Source organism: Myotis myotis, unplaced genomic scaffold (genome assembly GCF_014108235.1).
Source record: "Myotis myotis isolate mMyoMyo1 unplaced genomic scaffold, mMyoMyo1.p scaffold_m19_p_9, whole genome shotgun sequence".
In the NCBI taxonomy this organism is placed as follows: domain Eukaryota; kingdom Metazoa; phylum Chordata; class Mammalia; order Chiroptera; family Vespertilionidae; genus Myotis; species Myotis myotis.
The window spans coordinates 56,390,227-56,412,359 of record NW_023416401.1 but is presented as its reverse complement, the minus strand read 5'-3'; the positions used below and the strand labels follow the sequence as shown (position 1 = coordinate 56,412,359).

Here is a 22,133-nt window from a genome sequence, read left to right as displayed (position 1 = left end):
TGGAAAACTCAGACTAATTTAGGTGCATTAAGAGAAATGGTGGAAAAAAGAGCTACTTTTAAAACTCTGTTGTGCATTCGAGGAGTAGACTCTTAGCTGAAGAGTACTACCTTCTTCTTTTCTATTTTTTTGTATTTTCTGTGCATGGAAAAGCAACCCAGAGACCCCAGATCTCTGATGGCCTTTGTTCACTGGTTCTCTTGCTTGAATCCTGGTGGTTCCATTTCCTCCTGGCCTGTTAATAAGTCTCTGCGTGCAGGTTTTGTTTCTTCACTATAATTTGTAGCGAGGTGTCTCTCTGATGGAAGACCCTTTTGAAAAGAGTAATGAGATGGCAACACATGTCACCTCCGGAGTGGTGCTTTCATGTATTTCTGTATTAAAGTATGATTCGGCTAACATCAGGAATTGCCGAAATAAACTATTTACAGCCCAGATTCCCCTTTTTATGTTTCTCCTCCCTGATGGTGCATACTCCCAGCAAAATGCTGCCATGAATTGCGATGCTGTAACCAGAGTAGTTACCGCTAGGCCAATCTCTTCCTGCTATTGTCTAGTGCCTGCTGCATCCTCCCCCCAATAAATAGCCGCAGTACAATCTGGAAGGCTGGGGATTTATGAGCATTGACAGTTCTGCTGGAGGCTAACAGACGCTTGTACTAGGGAATTCACATGGTTGGATGGTTATTTTAAAGTGTGGGGGGAGTTAAGGAGGGATATGAGGAGCTGATTGGCTGACTAATTTGGTTGTCTTGTCAAAGTTAACATTTGTCCCATAGTTAGGGTGATTTTTTTTTTCATAGTGATTAATAGAATTGGCGTTGGTATCTGAAGGACCTTTTGCATTGCTCATTCTGTTAGATAAAAGTTTTCTTTCTCGCTTTTCCTGTGGGAGCTGCCGGGTAGAGAGGAGTGTGTCCTTCTCCTCTCCCCGCCATGGCGTATGCTCGTCCACTGATATCTGTGTACTCTGAAAAGGGGGAAACATCTGGCAAAAATGTCACTTTGCCTGCTATGTTCAAGGCTCCCATTCGACCAGATATTGTGAATTTTGTTCACACCAACTTGCACAAAAACAATAGACAGCCCTATGCTGTCAGTGAATTGGCAGGTCATCAAACCAGTGCCGAGTCCTGGGGTACTGGCAGAGCTGTGGCTCGAATTCCCAGAGTCCGAGGTGGTGGAACTCATTGTTCTGGCCATGGTGCTTTTGGAAATATGTGTCGTGGAGGCCGCATGTTTGCACCAACCAAAACCTGGCGCCGTTGGCACCGCAGAGTAAACACAACACAGAAACAATATGCCATCTGCTCTGCCCTTGCTGCCCAGCCTTACCAGCACTGGTCATGTCTAAAGGTCACCGTATTGAGGAAGTTCCTGAACTTCCTTTGGTGGTTGAAGATAAAGTTAAAGGCTACAAGAAAACCAAGGAGGCTGTTTCGCTTCTTAAGAAACTTAAGGCCTGGAATGATATAAAAAAGGTCTATGCCTCTCAGCGAATGAGGGCTGGCAAGGGCAAAATGAGAAACTGTCGTCGTATCCAGCGCAGGGGATCTTGTATCATCTATAATGAGGACAACGGTATCATCGAAGCCTTCAGAAACATCCCTGGAATTACTCTGCTTAATGTAAGCAAACTGAACATTTTGAAACTTGCACCTGGAGGGCATGTGGGCCGTTTCTGCATTTGGACTGAAAGTGCTTTCCGCAAGTTAGATGAGCTGTATGGCAATGGCGTAGAGCTGCCTCCCTCAAGAGTAACTACAACCTTCCCATGCACAAGATGCTCAATACAGACCTTAGCAGAATCTTGAAAAGCCCAGAGATCCAAAGAGCCCTCCAACCACCACGCAAGAAGATTCACCGCAGAGTCCTGAAGAAGAATCCCCTGAAAAACCTGAGAATCACGTTGAAGCTAAACCCATATGCAAAGACCATGCGCTGGAACACCATTCTTCATCAGGCCAAGAACCACAAGCTTCGGGTGGATAAAGCAGCAGCAGCACTAGAAGCCAAATCAGATGAGAAGGGGGTTCCAGGCAAGAAGCCTGTGGTAGGGAAGAAAGGAAAGAAGGCTGTTGGCCTTAAGAAGCAGAAGCCTTTGGTGGGGAAAAAGGCTGCAGCTACCAAGAAACCAGCAGCTGAGAAGAAGCCCACAGAAAAGGAACCCAACACAGAAGAAAAGAAGCCTGTGGCATAAGCTTACATTTGTTTATTCCATAACGGTCAAATCACTTTGGACAGCTAATTTTGAATAAAAATGATCAAAGGCAATGAGAAACATAAAAAAATAAAAATAAAAATAAATGGATAATTAAGACCATTATAAACTAATCAACAAAAATAGGTACAGAGGCAGAGCAACATCGAACAGACTGTCAAACTACAGCGGGAAGGCCGGGGAGGGTTGAGGGGGGGTGGGTAAGAGATCAACCGAAGGACTTATATGCATGCATATAAGCATAACCAATGGACACAAGACACTGGGGGGTAGGGGAGGCTAGGGGAAGGTCAAGGGGGGAAAAAAGGAGACATATGTAATACTCTGTAATACTTTAAGCAATAAAACAATTAAAAAACAAGTTTTCTTTCTCAAATTTACTTGGCCTAGTGTTTTCCAACTGGAATGGCTTAAGGCAGTGGTTCTCAACATGTGGGTCGCGACCCCTTTGGGGGTCGAACGACCTTTTCACAGAGGTCGCCTAAGACCATCGGAAAACACATATATAATTACATATTGTTTTTGTGATTAATCACTGCTTTAATTATGTTCAATTTGTAACAATGAAATTGGGGGTCACCACAACATGAGGAACTGTATTGAAGGGTCGTGGCATTAGGAAGGTTGAGAACCACTGGCTTAAGGGAAAGTGATATGACTGTCTTTAGTAGTAGCTTCCAATGATAACGTCTCTGATCAGATCAACTCTCCAGAGACAACAGGAAGTCTGGCAAGGGGAGGACTGGCAGTGCAAAAAACTGTGAACTAGAGATCTAGAACAAGCAGAGAGTTCAGTTCGCCTCAGATTGATTTTGACCAAACACCAGCCGTAAACATGTTTATCAGCCGTAAACAGCCCTATTGCTGGCCGTTTTTCCATCAAAATTCAGCAAAATGAGGCCATGAGAGAGGAAATAGATGGTCTTGGAGATCTAGGAGAAAATTTTGGAGACAGTCATCATTCCGTGAAAACCTGCCACAGTCCTAGTAGTGCTGCGCTCTGGGCTCTCTTATTTAGGCTTAACAACCTATCAAGTAGATGGTGGTACCTTTGTGGGGTTATTTTTAGGAAATCAACTGAGAAATGAATCAGGCTGTGGTTCTAACTAACTGTGTGACCCTTTATTTAACTTTGCCAGACTGTATTTTCCTTCTTGGTCCATAAAATGAGGAAACTAGATTAGTTAACTAGAAACTCTGATATCTGCACCTTAAGACTCTCAGGCACGGGCCCTATTGCCTATTGTTATGGTCTTGTCCTGTAATCCAGGAAGCTCCTCAAAGACTGTGCTGTGGCTGACCTGCTGGGTTCTAGTGAGAGACCTGGCACTGCATCTTGGGCATGCTTGAAGAAAGAGAAGGAAAACAGTCCTTGGCTGGCTCTTGCTCTTTGTGCTTGGTACTGAGAAGAGAAGTGACTGATTCAGTGAGCAGCTGTTTCCCTTTTGAAAGAATGTGCCTGGTTGAATGCTGGTAGCAATACATTTGCTCTAGAGTACCGCATTAGGAATTTGATAACATTATATTAGTGAGGGCAATGGCTTGGTAAGACAGCTGCTGGAAGGCATGTTTGGACCGTAATGACTGGTGAGGATGAGTTCTGCATCCTGAATACACCAGCACCCAGAGAGAAGTGAACTTCTCGCTGGAGGTCCCAGCTAGCTGCTCCTTCTCCTGGCAGACTGGTCCTCACTCATGCCATGAAGGTAGAAAACAAAGGCAGAGCGGGGCAGGACACATTGTGCAATATTTCTTTGTTCTGTCTTGTCCTTTGGCTTACTCTCTGTGTGCTGGTCAGCTTTGTATGCTAAGCTAGAGCACAATAGCCTCAGCTATCAGGAGTATTTATAGACATGCGCAGCTCATTCCTGGCCCCAGGCTTCCACCATGCTCCTTCCTCAATCTGTACCAATTTTTTCTGTCTGCGTTTTAGTCATCCTTCAGGTCCTTGGTTTTGCTGTCACTTTCTCAGGGAGGCATATCATAAGATCCTGGACTAGAATAGAGCTTCTTGTTAAGTGTACTTTTGGTCTCCAGACTTTGCCTTCATAGCCTTTAAGATTTTGGAACAAATAGCCTTTTCACCGCTAAGTCCAAGGGCCCAGCCTGGTGCTTGGCATATGTTGGATGCACAGTAAATGTTCATTGACTACATGAATGAACATCACTTTCCCTAAAAGACTGCTCAGCGAGGACAGACATGGATTTGGAACTCTCCTTAGAACCCTGCAAGGTTAACATCAATGCAGTGGACTTCAGTCAGATTGATGGTTGTTAGTCATACCCTTGGTGAGTGGTCTTTTACCCAGCTTGTTTAGAAGCAAAATAGTGGGGTGACACAAAAGCAGCTGTGTTTCTAAAGCCAACAAAGAGGTTGAGAGAGGAGAACTTTTGATTAAGGTGACTAGAGAGGAAGGAAGAAGCAAAAACTGTCCTTATAACCTAGAATTGCTGGTAATTTAGTTCCTCTTTTGTGAGTTGGGGTAGGGAAGGAAAAGAATTATTGTAATTGAAATCCATTCAGGTTTGCATAATAAAACCGTCAGAAATAGATCAGGGAAGGCATTTAGCTTGGGGGATGGGTTGGAAAGAAATAATTTGCCCTTGTGTGCAATAGCATGATTGGCTGCCTCTTTGGTTTTATAAAGAATAGCACAGTATATAATGTCTCTTTGGTATTAACTGCTTCAGAATAGGAGGAGAGAAGAAAAGAGCTGGGATCCAGAAATGGCATTTGACCTTTACTTCTTGTCTCTTTTTAAAATTCTTATTAAAATAGGTACAATTTTTCTTATATTGCTTCATTAGGTAGGTGAGTTATTGAGTTTGTAGCAGTTCTACTTAATTGCGCTGTTTTAACATGGTTCCCCTGGAGGCTGTTATAAGCTTTAAGGAGGTGAGCTACCAAGCAGTGTGTAGGTGTATGGTGTGCATGCTGAGCATGTGCACACATTTTACCTATGAACAATGACAGCAGTTGATGACAGGTTAGTGCTTTAAAGAATACCATCTGTCATCTGCAAAGAATTGTGATTCTGGTGGACTCCACGTGTCAGGTAACATGTACTAGTAGTTGCTGGTGCTCCTTGGACTCCTAACAGTGAGGAAGTGCAGACCAAAACTCCCACCACCTACCAGGATTAGAAAAGGGAAATGGCAAAACCTTTCCTACAGTTAGTAAAGGGAGCTTAACCAGCATAGGTAAGTCATTGTTTGGGGCCAGCTTTTATTGGGGGCTCCTGCTATGTCCAAAATTCAACAAAGATCTAGTATGTCACAGGTCCCCAGGAGAAAGGTCACAAAATAGAATCCATGTCCTGTGGGAAAGCTCTTTCTTAGTGTTCCATCTCCAGATCCTTTTTCTCTGCCTGTTCTTTTTTTTTTTCCTCAGGTGATCTCACCTACTACCTGAAGCTTTAACTTCTATCTCTTTGCCATTGATTCCCAAATCTTCAACCTTGTATCTTTCCTAAGCGCTAGTTGGCACAGCTAACTAACCAGAAGACAATCCCATCAGATACTCAAACTCAACTCTTTCAAAGCCATACTCATTCCTTCATTGCCCAAGTCTCCTCTGTTTCCTTATCCTGGTAAATGTCACTACTCTCCATTTCACCACCCATGGCAAAAATCAATGCATCATCTTAACTCTAATATTCCCCTCTTGTAATTGATCTTAAGTCCTATGAATTTTATCTTATAAAAAAGTTGAGTAAGTCCTCTATGTTGCCGCTGACTGTAACTCATCACCTCTCGTGAACTGTTACTGTAGCTTTAATAAGTCTCTCGCACTTTAGTCTCCTAATTCTCTTGTCCTCTCAGAGTCCATCCTGCATGTCACCACTCAAATTAGAGAGGCACTCCCAGCCCTCAATAAATTTATAGTTTAAGGAAGGGGAGGAAGCAATTTTGTTGATAGTTACCAAAAAATCATATTAGCAACTACAAAGACTTACCAGAAAAGAGTACTTCGTTATTAAAGAGTACGAGAGAATAGGAATACTTGGAGAAAAAGATACTTCTGGTAGAAGGGAAATGATGACATAGATTAAACCAAAGGACACTGGAATGTCAACCTACCAGTCTTCACACAACTGATCATATTTGAGCCTTACAACATTCCCATAAGGCTGATGTTATCTCTCATTCTGAAGATGAGGAAATTGTAAGACTCAAGGAGATCATGACTTCAAGTCATACAGTGGGTAAGTAGCTAAACTAAGACTTAGACCCTAAGCTTCTGATCACAAATCTCACACTCGTTTCACAAAGTCATGCCATAGTATTTGCTCTTTTGAGTCCAGCCAAACTAACTTGATCTCTTCTCTGGATTGTTGATGAAGTCAAAAGTTCTTGATTAGAAGACCTTGGTTCTAACCTTAGTGCTTTGACCCAGGGCAGGTCATCATGGTAGTAGGGACTCTTATTCTTTCAAATTGCACAAATTATATGGCACATGACTTAGTGAAATTATTGTTAGGCATTTCTAGTGTCTTTCACAGTGCTTGGTGCATGGTAGGTGCTCAGTAAGCATTGATTGAATGTGTTTATTTAACACCTATATACCATCTACAACCAAGATCAAGACACATGCCTATAGTTAAGAGCATTGTGAAATTCAAAGGACTCTTACCATGTTAACTAGTTTATGGTTCTCCCATAAGACCACAGCATCTGTCCCATAGTAATGTTCAATACATGTTTGTTTATTCATCTATAAGAATAGGATTAATACCACCCTTTTTGAATTGTTGAGAATTATTATTATTGTGTAAGTCTAACATAGTGTGGGGATTGATAAAATGTTAGTTTATTATGAATCATTCGTTTAATACTGACCCCAAACATCATACTATACTAAATGCTATACTTTGTGGAAGCCCAGACTTCTAGGGATTCTGGGAAGGCTTAAAAAAAGAGTGTTTCTTGAAAAATAAATAGTATTTCATTCTTATACTAATGATAGGAGTGGCAGAGGGGGCAGAACTAAGGCATGTATAACAATTATGTGATACTAGAGGCCCAGTACATGGATTCGTGCACTGGTGGGGTCCCTCGGCCTGGCCTGTGGGGATTGGGCCATAACCGGCTCTCCAATACCCCCTGAGGGGTCCCAGATAGCGAGAGGGCACAAGCCAGGCCAAGGCACCCCACCGGTGCATGATCAGGGCCGGGGAGGGACTGCGGGAGGGCTCCAGGGCATGACCGATCCATCACGCCCAGTGCTGATTGGCCAGACCACAGCAGCAAGCTAACCTACCAGTTGGAGTGCCTGCCCCCTGGTGGTCAGTGTACATCATAGTGACTGGTTGAACAGTCAGAGGGACAATTAGTATATTAGGCTTTTATATAGAGAGATAGATGGGTAATTAAGAACATGGGTTTTGAATGAAGACAAGACTTGGGTTGGCATCTTGGTTCTGTCATTTACTAGCTTTGTGATTTGGGGAAAGTTGCTTAACCTCTCTGAGCCTATATTTCCTCAATTATAAAATTGGGATAATACTGAATCTATCTCATAAGGGTGCTATAGGGGGATTAAGTGAAATAATACAGATAAAGTGCTTAGCACAGTGCCTGCTTCACTAATATTAGTGGCTGCAATGAGGATGTGTTTTCCATTTGTGTTCCTCTTCTTTGTATTCTGTTGGTAATTTTAGAAGTATTCACCTGAAGAAATGTTTTCCTTCCCTGAATCTGCCATTCATAAGAGGTGGACTGTCAACATGCCTGCCAGTCCTTTGTGGCATGTAAGACAAAAAGCTCCCCCAGAGAGGACACACCAGGGAGCCTTGTGTCCCCACTTCTCCTCCATATCACCTGTAAACAGAGAATTCAAAGATCTGCTCCCTCTTTTTGTATTCTCCAAGCTTAAAAATCAAAAAGGGTTGGTTATAGTGGTCAGAACAATGAGCAAGTGAAGAGTGAACAGTATTTAAGAATGATATTAAGTCATGTACTAACAGGCACCTTATGTTAGAACAAGGATGGAAATGTCTTGCTGTTCTTTTTGTTGCTATTTGAAAACCTTATAATTGAACAGATTCAGGATCAATTCCCTTTCCCTCCCTCTAGCTGCTTGTCTCATTCCTGACCTCAGATGACAAAATGTAGGGATGCTGAAATAACAATGTGTTTAGATTTGGGGGTTCCTCATCAGGCTTGAGGGGGTGATTTTGAGTGTTGCACATCTGGTTTGCTAACTGGTTCCATCATATTAAGAATTTACCCTCGGGCCTTTCTTTCCCAAGTAGAACACAGCTTAGTTGTTTATCAACGAGAAAGACAGTGAAACAGAGGGTATATTTGCCATTCTGGAAGAAACTGTTATTCTCTTTTGCAAGGAGGAGTGGGGAAACAGGCTAATAATGGCCAACTCACATCTATTGGGCATCTACCAATACACTCAGTGCTTTACAAATGCACCTACTGTATGCATTCGCATTTTTATCTTTATACAGATAAATCTCAGGGAATTTTTCATTACTAAAGACCTTTTAGCAAATGAATGACAGAAGCAGAATTTAAGCCTAGGTCTGTTTCTAAAGCTTCTTCCAACACCATAGTGGCTCCAGTGATCTCCTGGTCACTGTAGGTTGGTATCCGGAGGCAGCACAGAGTCGTGGAAGGAGGGTTGTCTTTGTAGACAGATGGGCCTGCCCCCAAACTAGCTGGTGGCCTTGGGTGAGTTATTCTTTCTGGACCTTGAATTCCTCTTTAATCAACAAGCCTGGCAAAAACCTTTCTTAAAGAGTTATGTGAAGAATAATGATCATCAGCATCCTATATGTAGTTTTTATCATGTGGACACTCAGTAAATAGTAATATAGTTACTGCCTATCAGCCTCCTTTCAACAGGAGGCATCCCTGTCTCTCCCAGTTCTCATGCTTACATGTAGGATCAAACTCATTGACTTCTGTGGATGTGAAGCCCAGTTGTGGACCAGGACTCCATATGCAGACAGGCTGAGTCTTAAGCAACCAGGGAGATGGGGCAGTCACTAGTTATCATGGTGGCCTATAACCTGAACCCTTCGTTGTAACCCTGGTAATGCTAGCCCTGTTAAAACCCATCACTTCTTGAATGAGGTACCAGACTCTTCTAGTTCTCACTCTCGCAGAGTTTATGTCTATGGATAGAATCTTAAAGGTGGGTCAGTGAAGCTTCATTCTTTTTTTTTTTTTTAAATTAAGTAAATCACTAACCCTTCCTTTGTGACAGGCTTGGTGCTATAGATGAAAGGCGAACAAGCTCACAGTCCAGCTAAGGAGACAGACATAGAAACCTGCGTTTATATTACAAGATAAAAAGGTAGAAGAAAGTGTGAAACACTGTGGGAGCACAAAGGAAGGGCTCCTAATCTATTCTGGGTGGTGATAGAACAGTTGGAGACTAGAAACAGCTCTCCTTAGAAGACTGTCGAATGAAAACAAAAACCAGCACGTGTGAAATAAAAGTTGGGAGAAACAGACTGCCTTAAACCTAGCTTCCATCAGAATTCATCTGGGACCTTATTTAAAATACAGTTATCTGGGACTCGTGCTCAGAGTTTCCAGTTCCAGTAGGCTGCGTAATTTTGGTGGATCTGTGCTTTATTAAGCTCCCATGGAGTAGTACCTTTGACACCCCTGCAGAGCTGTTGTGAGAACTGACTGGGATATATGTATGATGCTTAGGAACACAGTAAGCATTCATTTATATTGGCAGTTATTGCTGTTTTTAGTTTTATTTTATTATGTATTCAAAAAAGGACTCTCCCAAAGTTTAACAGGTCACACGTATAGTACTAATTTTAGTTATTTTGACTATTTCAGCTAATTTGGAACAAATTCAATTTGGATTTTGAGGGCCTGTGTAGAGAAGGTGAAGGAGAAACATTTATCACTTCTTTTTCTCTTCTGTGGTTTTCATTTTGCCAGGTAGAAGCTTAGTTCTTTAGTGACAGCATTTGCTGAATTCTTATTTTGGTTATAGAATTTTCCACTGGCACATTTATTATTTTGTCAATATGACTGTTAGTTTTCATTTATAATCTTGATTAAATTTTATAGGAATAGTTTTAGTATGCAATGTATCTTCTTTATAGAAGTAAAATAAATACCAGGAATGTAGAAGCAACAGTAGAGAAAAAGCCAAACTTTTCTAGGTTATTTCTCCTGTATTTTTAGGTGGTGCCAAAATGAGGAAATAACTTAGGGGCCAGGCAGTAATTAACTGTGGGCCCTGGTTTATTAAAGTGCAACACATAAACTGTACTGGAATATGCTTCCTAGTGTTTCTATTTGTGAGCTTTTTTTGTTCTGAGCACTCTGATAGGCTTTTACATTCACTATCTCATTTCATTTAATCCTTACAATAATCCTCTGAGCTTCGTATTATTACCCACATTTTACAGGTGAGAACATTGAGGCATAGAGAAATTGTCGTTTTCCAAAGATCACAGAGCTATGGTCTTACTAGGATTTTAACCCAGGATTTTTCCACAACTGTTCTCCCTGTTCCTCGTCCTCTATCTTCCTCCTCCTTTTTTTCATAAATTCAAGGCTGCCCACCAGTAGTAGGCCTAATTTAAACTGCTTGGTGTCTTTTTCCTCTTCAGTTTCTTCAGGTTATCAGTGAGTCCTGACCCCCAGTACTTCATAAATAACCTCTATCTCTTAGTCTGAAACGTTTTGCCCTGCCACACTTTATTTCTTCTTGGGTTCTACCTTTAGGGTGTGTCTGTCCACTGATAGCCTTCTCTCTCCTCGTGGTCACTTACACTTGAAGCTCAGCACTGCTTCAGCCTTCAGCTTCTGTTTCCATCTGGTTACCTTGCAATTGTCTACCTTTATTTTTTTAATTTAATTTTTATTTATTGATTTGAGAGAGAGGGAGAGATTTGCTGTGCCACCCATTCATGCATTCATTGGTTGCCTCTTGTCTGTGCCCTGACCGAGGATCAAACCAGCAACCTTGATGTATCAGGATGACGCTCTGACCAGCTGAGCTACCCGGCTAGAGTGCAGTTGCTTGCCTTTAGTTAAACACTTCATTCAGCACTCTCCTATTTTCTCCCTCTGTTGGTCCTCTCTTGAGAATGAGGCATAAATCTGTCGTTTTCAACCCTGACTGATCAGTATCACTTGAAGAGCTTTGATAAAATAGACATGCCTGGGCCCCACCTCCAGAAATTCTGAGGACTGGGGACTGCGAGCATTTATATTTTTAGAAAGCTCCTGATCCTGTTGCTCAGCCAGTGTTGAGGTCACTGGCCATAATGTTCAGAGCACAAACCTTGGTAGGCGTCCTTATTACTTTCTCCCTAAGCCAAGAGAAGATCTTGACAGAGTGGGTCTTCGGGGGAGGCTTGTTAAAAATAGCACTATTGCTTTTTATAATAAACCAGTGTAGAAAATTTAAGCATGTGGACAACTGGAATACGCTATTTTGTAGCCTGTTTTTACTCACACTGTCTTGGACACATTTTGTCAGCGGTGGTGAGTCTTTAATACAGTTAAGAAATTAGACTCTGTTGTTAGAAGGCAGGATAGATTTCAGGTTAAATGATCAGGTTGCAGAGATGGTAGTTTGAAAAGGTGAGCTGTGCTTGGATAGTGATGTTGGCTCTTCCAAGCATTGTGAATGTGCTGGAACTTGAGGATGATAAGGAAATGAGGTATGGACTGAAAGCTAAGTTCATTTGGTTGTAGTATAAGGGGAAGTGAAGATGCCTTTCAAAGGTATTTCTTTTAAGTGAGTACTTGAACGTTGGCGTCTAACAGTAGATATAATGTGGAAGGGGATAAACTTGTATACATTTCACTGCTCATAAAGAATACAATTGCATGTGTGAGATTGTTAGTCCACCTTCCTGGACTCTTGTGATATTGGCTGTGATTTTTATATTCAGCAGGCTGCAGGTTGCCGGGGAAATGTTCTGTGTATTTAATCATGTTGCAGTCATACTTGTTTGTTTGTTCTTTATGGTAAGAAAATGTCTTTGGCTTGCTTCTGTAGTCAGATTGATTTTGCTTGTGGGTGTCCAGATGCCGATGAGCTGTAATTAGCATAGGAAGGAGGCTGGAAAGATGTTAAACATTCTTTTCTGGTAGCCAAACAACGGATCCCCAAGCAGAAATTATTCTCAGGTAGCAGGTTCAAGAGAACTAGCTCTTTTCTCTTTTAGATGCCAGTCCATTAAAAGATGTGTGTGTTGGGTGGGGACGGTCACCACTGGGGATGGGCTGCAGGACCTTGTTGTGAACTGTCATGGGCGTGGTTTTCTGCAGCTGAGCACCTTTGTTGCGAGATAGTACAGTAACTAAATTCCACAAGCAGTCTAGTGGAAAGGAAACCCAGCTGGGTTCAGAAGACTTGGGTTTATGTTTCTGCCATAATTTATGCTCAGGGTCTGTGATTGAACAAGTCATTTACTCTCTCTGAACCTCAGTTTCCCCACCTTTAAGACGGAGACAATAATATTTCACAGTGTATGAGAATTGCATAAGGTAATGTATGGGCAAAGTGCTTTGTAGACTATAAAATTATGCACATGTACAATATGGTGGTGGTGTGTATCACATTTAGAGTTTTTCCCGTCTCTTATACATTTCTTGCATTTTTTTCCTTGTAATATTTTTCTTCCATGCCCTGGCTCCAAAGTAGAAAGAAAATTATTGTTAACTTATTCCCTATTTGCTGCAGGGTTACCATAAAATAAATTAAGCATATCATTTTGATAATCACTGAAAAATATGCCTACAACTTTCTTAAATGTTATTGATTACTAATAAATCATGTTCCTGTTAAGTATCCCTCCTGGCTGGCAAACTTGTAGAATAACAATGTTTGCTAGCCTTGTTACCAGGCTAATTTTCCTGATGATGTGTCAGGCAGTCAAAGTTACTGTTGATGATGATGGCAGTGATGGTGTCTCATATTTATTTAGTACTAGAAGCCCGATGCACAAAATTCGTGCAAGAGTAGGTATTCCTACCTCCCTGCCCCCCTGCCGGCACCAGCGGCTTCCCTCTGGCACCCGAGACCCAGGCTTCCCTCCGACCACCAGCAGGCACCCAGGACCCAGGCTTCCCTCACAGCCCCGGCTTCGTCCTGAAGGACATCCAGTCTAATTAGCATATTACGCCTTTTATGTTCCATTATATACATGATGTCATTATTCAAAACATCAGCCTTGTGTGGGGTATCATTAGCCTGTTTTATTACTGAGGAAGCAGCCCCAAAGAAGTTAAGTACTTTCTCAAATTGTGCACACAGTTTAGAACAGCCGTGGGCAAACTACGGCCGCGGGCCGCATCCAGCCCGTTTGAAATGAATAAAACTAAAAAAAAAAAAGACCGTACCCTTTTATGTAATGATGTTTACTTTGAATTTATATTAGTTCACACAAACACTCCATCCATGCTTTTGTTCCGGCCCTCCGGTCCAGTTTAAGAACCCATTGTGGCCCTCGAGTCAAAAAGTTTGCCCACCCCTGGTTTAGAACCTAAAACCCAAGTTCTTGATACTGTGCTTTGGTCTCTCAAGGAGACATCTGAAAACCAAAAAGTTAAATGGCTTTTAATCACCAAAGCAATAATCCAGTAATGTTAGTTTTTTTCTAGAAATAAAATAGGAAAATTTATAATACTAGCATGGCAGGACAGGAAAGCTCAAAACCAAGTGTTTAGGTATTTGGTAATGTGGCATGTGAGAATTTCTTTAAATATATGACTTCAATCTAAATTTTTGAAATACTGAACTTAATTAGTACAATTTTCTGTACAGTTAACCCTTGAACAACACAGGTTTGAACTGTGAGGGGCCACTTATACATGGATTTTTTTTTCAATAAATACTGTAAATATATTTTCTCATGATTTTCTTAACATTTTCTTTTCTCTGGCTTATTTTATTGTAAGAATACAGTATATAATATAATCTGCAAATATGTGTTAATCAACTGTTTATATTATCAGTAAGGCTTCGATCAGCAGTAGGCTATTAGTAGTTAAATTTTGGGGGAGTCAACAGTTACACATAGATTTTAGACTGCAGGAGGGGGTCAAGTCCCTAATCCCTGTGTTGTCCAAGGGTCAACTATATATTTTATATTAAGGTAGATGTGTTTTTCTAAGCTATAAGATTGTCGTAGTTTTTAAAAGCAGTGTAGTGGGACAAGCACAGCCTTTCAGAAAATGCCTTTCAGACTTGAGTTCAAATCCCAGTTTATAACTTTGCTGGGTAACCTTAGGCCCCTTCATTAGCTTCATTAGATCATGGACCCCAGATCCCTCATCTATAACAGTGTTTCTCCGTGTTTATATTGCAGACAAATCACCTGGGGATCAATTAAAATGCAGATTCTGCTTCACTAAGTCTGGGGTGAGGCCTGAAATTGTGCATTTCCAACATGCTCCCAGGTGACTGCCACTTCTGGTCCTCTGACCACACTTTGAGTAGAGGGGATTTATAAAATAGGATATTGATGCCTGCCTCCCTGATTTATTGTAGTATATAGTAGTTGCGTAACAACTGTTAGCCCTCTTCCCCTCTCTTTCTAACACACCTGGGGGAGAACGGACTTTATTTAAGAGGTGTCTCTGGAAATGTGTATTCCCAGCATGTCTTATCTCTGTCAAAGGCCTAGGCTACAGAAGGCATTTCACAAGTAATGAGCTCAGGATTAAATTTAAAATGAGAGGTGCCCATATCTGAACACATCCTGATGACATAGAGGCTCAACTTGAAGAGTTCACCCAGAACTAGTTGCATTAGAAAATCTCTGTGGAACTCTTGTCTGTAAGGTGGCCTGAAGGAAACCTCAGCTGACCTCTCCCATGAGTCCATCCACTCTTCAGTCTTCAGCCAGTATTTACTGAACACCTAATGATGCCAAGCAAGGTGTTAGATCTGTTAGATCGGAGAGATACCCGCGGGCCACCTCGGGCCCCACTCTAAGGTGGGGAGACAGCATGGAAATAATTATTACAATACAAAGGTGGTAAAGGAGGTAGGTACAAGTTGCAATTGGAAGTCAGGAAGGAATAAGTAGGCTCCCAATCTACTTGGGAGAGCCTTGGAAATCTTCCCTGAGGAGATTAGGAAGACTAGAAAATTTAAAGTGAGTAGGACTGTTCCAAGTGAACAAGAAAGGAGTCTTCCTCTCCCTCACCCACATTGACAACCACTGACATAAATGGAAGCGTTTTATAGATGTTGAGAGCTGAGAGGACTCTTTGATAGACAGTTGGGGAAACTGAGTCCAAGAAAAGAAGACTACCTGTCTGATTATTGCTGTGCTTATTAGTATCATTCTGGAGAATAAAATCCCTATTTTCTGATCCCTGTGCCAATGTGCGTCCCACTCTACTACACATAGAATCTAGGAGCTACCACGTGGTGTTAGAGGCCTCCCAGGCACGGGAGGAATTCCTGTGGTCCTGGTGGGGGTCTCTCTCTGAGAAGGGAGGAGCCTGTGGCCAGGCTGAGGGGAGTTCTGGAGCACCACCCCCAGCAGGGACATGCTGCTGCTGACTTGCAGCCATGCACAACATCTGCCAAGGCCTCTCACCATTCCCCTTTACCAAATATTTATGATGAAGCAAGCAGGGGAATTCTTTCTTTGGGAATGCATTTTGAATTTCATAATGGTAGATAAGTAGGATTTGTTTCACAGAAATTACTTTGAAGTCAGTTTTTGCCAGAAATCATCTGTTTTGTATAAAGCAAAGGGACTTTGGCGTTTCAGTTTATAGCTTTGTTCAAAATGGCTCTATGCTTATTTCTCACAACCCTGGAAACTTGGGTACTAGTAAATTGAGTTCACCACTAGAAAGGCCGGCTTAGGCCATAGAAAGGAAGCTGGCCTGGGAGTTGGATCAGTCTCCAGCTCTTACTAGCTCTGAGAACTTGTGTAAAACACATAACCTTCTGGGCCTTATCTTTTCTCATCTGGAAAGAGGATAACCTACTCCAAAGGTGGTCATGAATATTGAGAATTTGTATGCGAAGCACTTTAATCTGGCATGTAACACTAATAGATGTTTTTTCCCCTCTTAATAAAGTCCCATTGGTAAAGGCATGTAGATTTCTCAGGCTCTTAGTTCTTTATTTGTACAGCTGGAAAATGGTTGTGCTGGGTGTATTGGAAAGGTTGGCTTGTGAGAAAAGGACGATGGCAAAGTACTTCACATATTTGCTAATTGGTAATTATATCCTATTAGTAAAACAGAACATGGAAACGTTCTTCACAAATGCGATGTGTTTTTTAGGATTAACCAGATTCTTTTCTCTCCTGATTACAAATCTGATCCTGTTAGAATATGATCCTGAAGCATTTTCACGGGGCTGACTGCATGTTTTTCCAGTAGTTTTTTTGTGTGCACAAGATTATATAATGGCTTACTTAATTCATTAGTCTTAAACCAGAAATGAAAGAGCTATGTTAGTGCAGTACGGAAATTCCTTTTGTCCTTTCACTGTGTCGCTGAGGGAAGAAGGGGGAAGAAGTCAGACTTCAAGAAAATGAACTAAGGCTCCTTTGGGTCTTCAAGAAGGTTTTGCTGGTTTATGTAGAAATCAGCTGAAACCCTGGAGTCTGGAGGAAGTGTGTGGAACTCAACCGTTGGCGAGGCTGTGGCACTTTAAAGGAGGCTTTGCTGCTAAATGTAGGAAGAATAGGAGGAGGACACCGTGGCTGTTTGAAGAGTGCAAAGGCAGGACTGGTGGGTAAGATGAAAGTAGTGAACAGGTAGGTTTAGATCATTTCCTGAACATCCTGGAAACAGGCTTTTCTTTCTTTCTTTCTTTTTTCTGAACTGAATTTCTAATCTAAAACAGGCATCCACGGATGGCTTTCAGAGGAGTGTGAAAACACCTCCCTTGCTTTGGGTCTGTAATGATCAGCTCTCCTACGTCAAGACAGGTTGATACTTGATACTTGGAAAGTGAGAAATTGGAATAGCAGCAAAATCACTGAGAATGCAAGAATTCTGGCATTTGTCATTACCTTGGGTGTATCTAAATCCAGGTAGTACTGTGTCATTGCTTTTGCAACTATTTGAGAACACAGTAAGCTAATTGAAAAGAATGCTTTAAAAAAATAAAATTACAGTATAAATATTCAGGGTGATTGTCTCATTTTAGCATCTAAATACTTTTTATGTTTTGTTGTTGTTGTTGGGCATGGGTAGTGAGAGGAGAGTATGTAATATGCTTTCAACCCCTAAGAAAGAGCTTCTAGGCTACAGTCTTTTTAAATCAATTTAAATTAAATACTCCTAAAAGTGATATGCTATAGGAAAGTAAACTGACCAGCCCCACCTGATGTACAGCTGTCTTCATCAAAGGGACTCACTAAAGGACTCAGTCAGGTGGCCAGAAACCCCGGGTTGTCTCATACCAGTTTCTCAGAGCATTGCGGGGTGTGGGTGCTAGGAATGCGAGAATTGGTGGGGATGCAGAGGTAAAACAGGTGCTGAAACCCCAGGCAGTTATTTCCGCTATCACAATGGTGTGGGGGTTAATAAAAAATGCTGTCAGTCATTCCAGCCAGGTTCTCCAGAATATAATGGAAAAATGTTGGAAGGAAACCCTATGACACAGTTGGGTAAAAAGAAAGGAATGTATGCGCCTTTCACCAGCAGTTATTCCTGTTTCTAAGACTTTCTCCTGGGATGTGTGGCTATTCCAAAGACAGATGAGATTGTACACTGCTTTCTTGGGGTAAATACCTGAACTCTCAGAATGCAAAGTTTCTCTTTGGATTTCCTAGAAAAGAATTTGCTGGATGAGTATATCAGTTAGGAATTTCACTTGACTGCTGGTAATAGAGGCTGGAAACAATCGTGTTTTAAACAAAATAGAGCACATAGAGGTTTATTTCTCTTGCATGTAAAATAAGCCCAGAGGTCAGCAGGACTAGACTGGCAGCTTCACCTTGTCATCAGGAGCCCAGGTTCCTTCTGTCATTCTATTCTATCACCCTTATCACAGGGTCAGGAATGTTTGCTTCTTCTGTACTCTAAGGACCTATTAAAGTAGCTTCAATTTTAAAGATTGCCTCATGATTTCAGATGGCTACTAGAGTCCCAGTTAGTATGTCTATATTCCAACAACAGGAAAACAAAAAGAGGAAGGGGTAGGGCAGAAGGGGACATGTCCCCTCCTATAAGTCCCAAATGCCAAATACCAGTTCATCTTAAATCTCTGACCCAGGGTTGGTCACATGGTTATACCTACATATAGGTCATATGATAAGGGAAGCTTGCAGTTTTGTTTTTCTTTTTCTTTTTAAGCTGGACATATTACCAAATAAATATGAATTCTATTGGTAATAAGAAGAGAAATTGGATAGGCAACTGGCAGTCTCAGCTAGTTAGAATTCTGCCACTTGGTATACATCTCTCTTAGGCAGAGTTTGGCCAGGCCTTCCCAAAGTTCCTGAAGTCCCTGGTGCTAGCTCATTCTTCATGGTGCTCCCCAGAACCAGCACCATTCCCCAGTTCACACTGGAGTGGTGGAGTTGGTTCACATTGTAGGAGCCAGAGAAAACTAGATCGGAATCACTTTCTACTGGAGATGGTAGTGTACGCACATGGCAGGTACTTAAAGCTTCATGGATCTCTCCTTCAACCCATCTGAGATATGGGCCTTCCTTGATATATGAACGCTTGACCTAAGGAACTTCATGCTTTTAGCTCAAGCCCTGAGAGGGAATGTTAGATGCCACATCAGTCATTCTGTTCTTTTCTCTCTGCACCCTTGGAGAATAACTAGGTAGCAGAAAGAAGTTTTTCTTGAGCATACATATCCCTTTCTTGCTGCAAAGCACATTTTCCCACCATACAGGGGTGTAAGTTAGTTAAGATAGCACGTAAACACTTTCTTAAACCCCTAGTGCTACTGGAACTCTGAAAGGAGGGGAAAGATCCTATGGAAACTGTGAAATAAGTCAACCAAAAGCAACACCTATGATATTACTTTGCATCCAGTAGGTGTTTAAACAGTGTTTGTGGAATCTCATTGCAACTGAAATTTGCGAATACTGAATTAATTTTGGCTATATTTTACCTTAAATAGATTTCAGTGTGCCTATTTCAATGGAAAATACATTCAAAATTTTATACAAAGACATATTAAAAACTACCTTTGAGCCAGAACCGGTTTGGCTCAGTGGATAGAGCATCGGCCTGTGGACTCAAGGGTCCCAGGTTCGATTCTGGTCAAGGGCGTGTACCTTGGTTGTGGGCACATCCCCAGTGTGGGGCGTGCAGGAGGCGGCTGATCGGTGTTTCTCTCTCATCGATGTTTCTAACTCTCTATCCCTCTCCCTTCCTCTCTGTAGAAAATCAATAAAACATATTTAAAAAATAAAAAAATAAAAACTACCTTTGAAAAAATAGCCTTCAGAAATCTCATCATTTATATTCCAAGCTCACATCTGTCATTCTTATTTTTTATTAGCCTTCTTCCTCCCAACATTTTCTTATGAAAATTTTCAAACATACAGAAAAGTTGAAAGAACTATATAACAAATGCTTATGTATCCACCACCTAGATTCTACAGTTAACATTTTATCACATTTGCTTTGTCACTCTCTCATCCATCCATTTTATTTTTTAATGTGTGAAGTTGCAGACATCAGAACACTTCACCCTTAAACGTGAATATCATTAACCTAGAGTTCAGTTTTTAAAATAAAATTGCATTGAGTGAAATGTGCAGATCTTGAGTGCACTATTGGATGAGTTTGGACAAATACATGCTCTATCGAGGTACAGAACACTACCCCACCCAGAAGTTATCCTCATGCCCTTCCCAAGTCAGTTCATCCCCCACCTCACAAAGGTATTCCACTCTTCTGAGTCTTTCACCATAGATTAGGTTAACCTTGTCTAGAACCTCATGAGTGGACTCATATGGTGTTTATTCTTTTTGGGGAAAAGCTTTCTGTTTTTGAGATTCATCTGTGTTGTATGCGTCAGTAGTTTGTTATTTTTCCTTGCCGAGTAGTAGTCCATTGAGTGGATATATGTTTTCTATTGACGGACTATTTTTAAGTTTTTGGCCATTATGAACAGCTGCAATGTACATTGTTGTACAAGTTGTAGTCATATGTTTTCATTATCTCTAAAGTACATACCTAGGAGTGGAATTGCTAGGTCATTGCATAATTGTTCACATCTTTTTTTGATAACTAGAATCTTATCATTGAATTCAGAGAGGATCTTATAAATCATCCAGGCCACTTCTCTTTTTTTAGAAACAAGGATATTGAGGCCCAGAGAGTAGGTGGAGAAGAGACCAATTCAGAGTCACATAAAAGATTTTTCTCAAAGTTTAATTCTAATGTTCTTTATGTCATACTTCCCTTTTTCCCTTGAGAAGGGGGCAAGGAAACTGGGCTTCTTTCTGAAAAACTGTTTCAGTTTTTGCTTAGAGAGAATTAATTCACTGTTACATATACCCAAATGCAGTATATTGTGTATGTGCATATGCTTCTGTTACCATCTAGATCTGACTGCTTCTTCATTACACATTCCTGTACATGTAAAGACCAGACTCTTCAGTTGAATGAAGCAAGGTTCTTTCTGTATTTGAGCATCCCACCTCTTTCATTCCCTCGCACACCCTGTTGCCTTTCCTACGTTGTGCTCCTTCGTATCTCCAAACCTTTAAACCTCTTGTTTTTTGTCTGGAATGTCAATCCCACTTTGACTCTCTGATAAATTCCTTCTCATTATTCAGAACTTGACTCTTCCAGACCCTCTCTCGGGGGTCATACAGACCTCCCACAGCTAACTCTTACCACGGTGTTTTTAGGATGTCAGATTTAGTAGTGATTGAACTCCTGGCACAGGACTAGATATTGAAGATGTAGATATGAATAAGATGTGGACCCTGCCTTTGAGGAGCTTACCGTCTGCTGGCAAGAGCCATGTAGCAGAGTGGTTTCAGGACTGCAAACCTACTATGTGCCTATGTGTGCAGCAACATGGGAGAGCTTACCGCCCCACAGTCCTCTGGCATTTGTTATTTTGAAAACTTCATCAAATGAAGCTATTTCGTGATTTGATTTTATTTGCAGTACTAATGAGGTTGAATGCTTTTTTTATATACTTTTGGGGTGTTTTTTAACACTTGCGGAAAATAATCAAGTTTTACTATAGTAGAACTAATAGTCGCTTTTTAGCTATGAAACCTGGGAGGCAAATTTATTTTCTCAGCTGAATCTCTAGTTTCTTATCTGTAAAATAAGGAGAATAATAGAACATGTTCATAGGATTGTTGTAAGAATTAAATTATGCAACATGTGTAGAGCGTACATAGGCATATAGTAGGTTTACAGTAACTATTGCCTCTTTAAGTCCCCAACGTCTAACCCAGGACTTGCTGCATGCTCATGATTCAGTAAATGTTGGTAAGAATAGGAATATATGTATTTTGTGTATGTGTTAAAGGGGCTATTTATAGATACACAGATCCATCTGTCTTGAGAAGAGCATTTGATTTGACTTGCATCAGTATTCAACTGGAGTGGCTGAGCACACACGCGTGACTCTTTTTGGGTTACCACATTTCCTGCCAGGCAGATGTCCATTATAATGAAATGTAAAAAGGGAAAAATAATAATAAAGGCAGAGGAGTGTGATGTTAAGGCTTGATTTGACAGGGCCTCCTGCTCCTTCAGTTGCCAGTGCCAGGCATGGAACAGATTATTCTGTATTCTAACACACCACTGCTGAAGTAAAGATTGATCTAATTAGGGTATTTTAAACATCCTGTTCACATCTAGAGTCTGACCAGAATGCAGGATGTCTCTGTATCTAGGATGCTCGGGGCAGGGGTGGGGGTGGGGAAGGGAGGGTAGGCAGCAATAAAAAAAAGATGGTTTTAATTTTAGAAATGAGAGAAGAACACTGCTG

General features: G+C 41.2%; 2 protein-coding genes across 3 annotated transcripts in view; both read left to right on the top strand.

Moving 5' to 3' along the window:
* CTNNBL1 (catenin beta like 1) overlaps window positions 1-22,133 on the top strand; it is a 172,932-nt gene that overhangs the window by 107,120 nt on the left and 43,679 nt on the right. The window lies entirely within an intron of this gene.
* Window positions 63-2,291, top strand: LOC118662877 (60S ribosomal protein L4-like). The gene is given in 3 exon segments (XM_036321865.1): window positions 63-1,324; window positions 1,327-1,728; window positions 1,731-2,291. Coding segments are annotated over 3 exon segments (1,260 nt in total). The 5' UTR covers window positions 63-936; the 3' UTR covers window positions 2,201-2,291.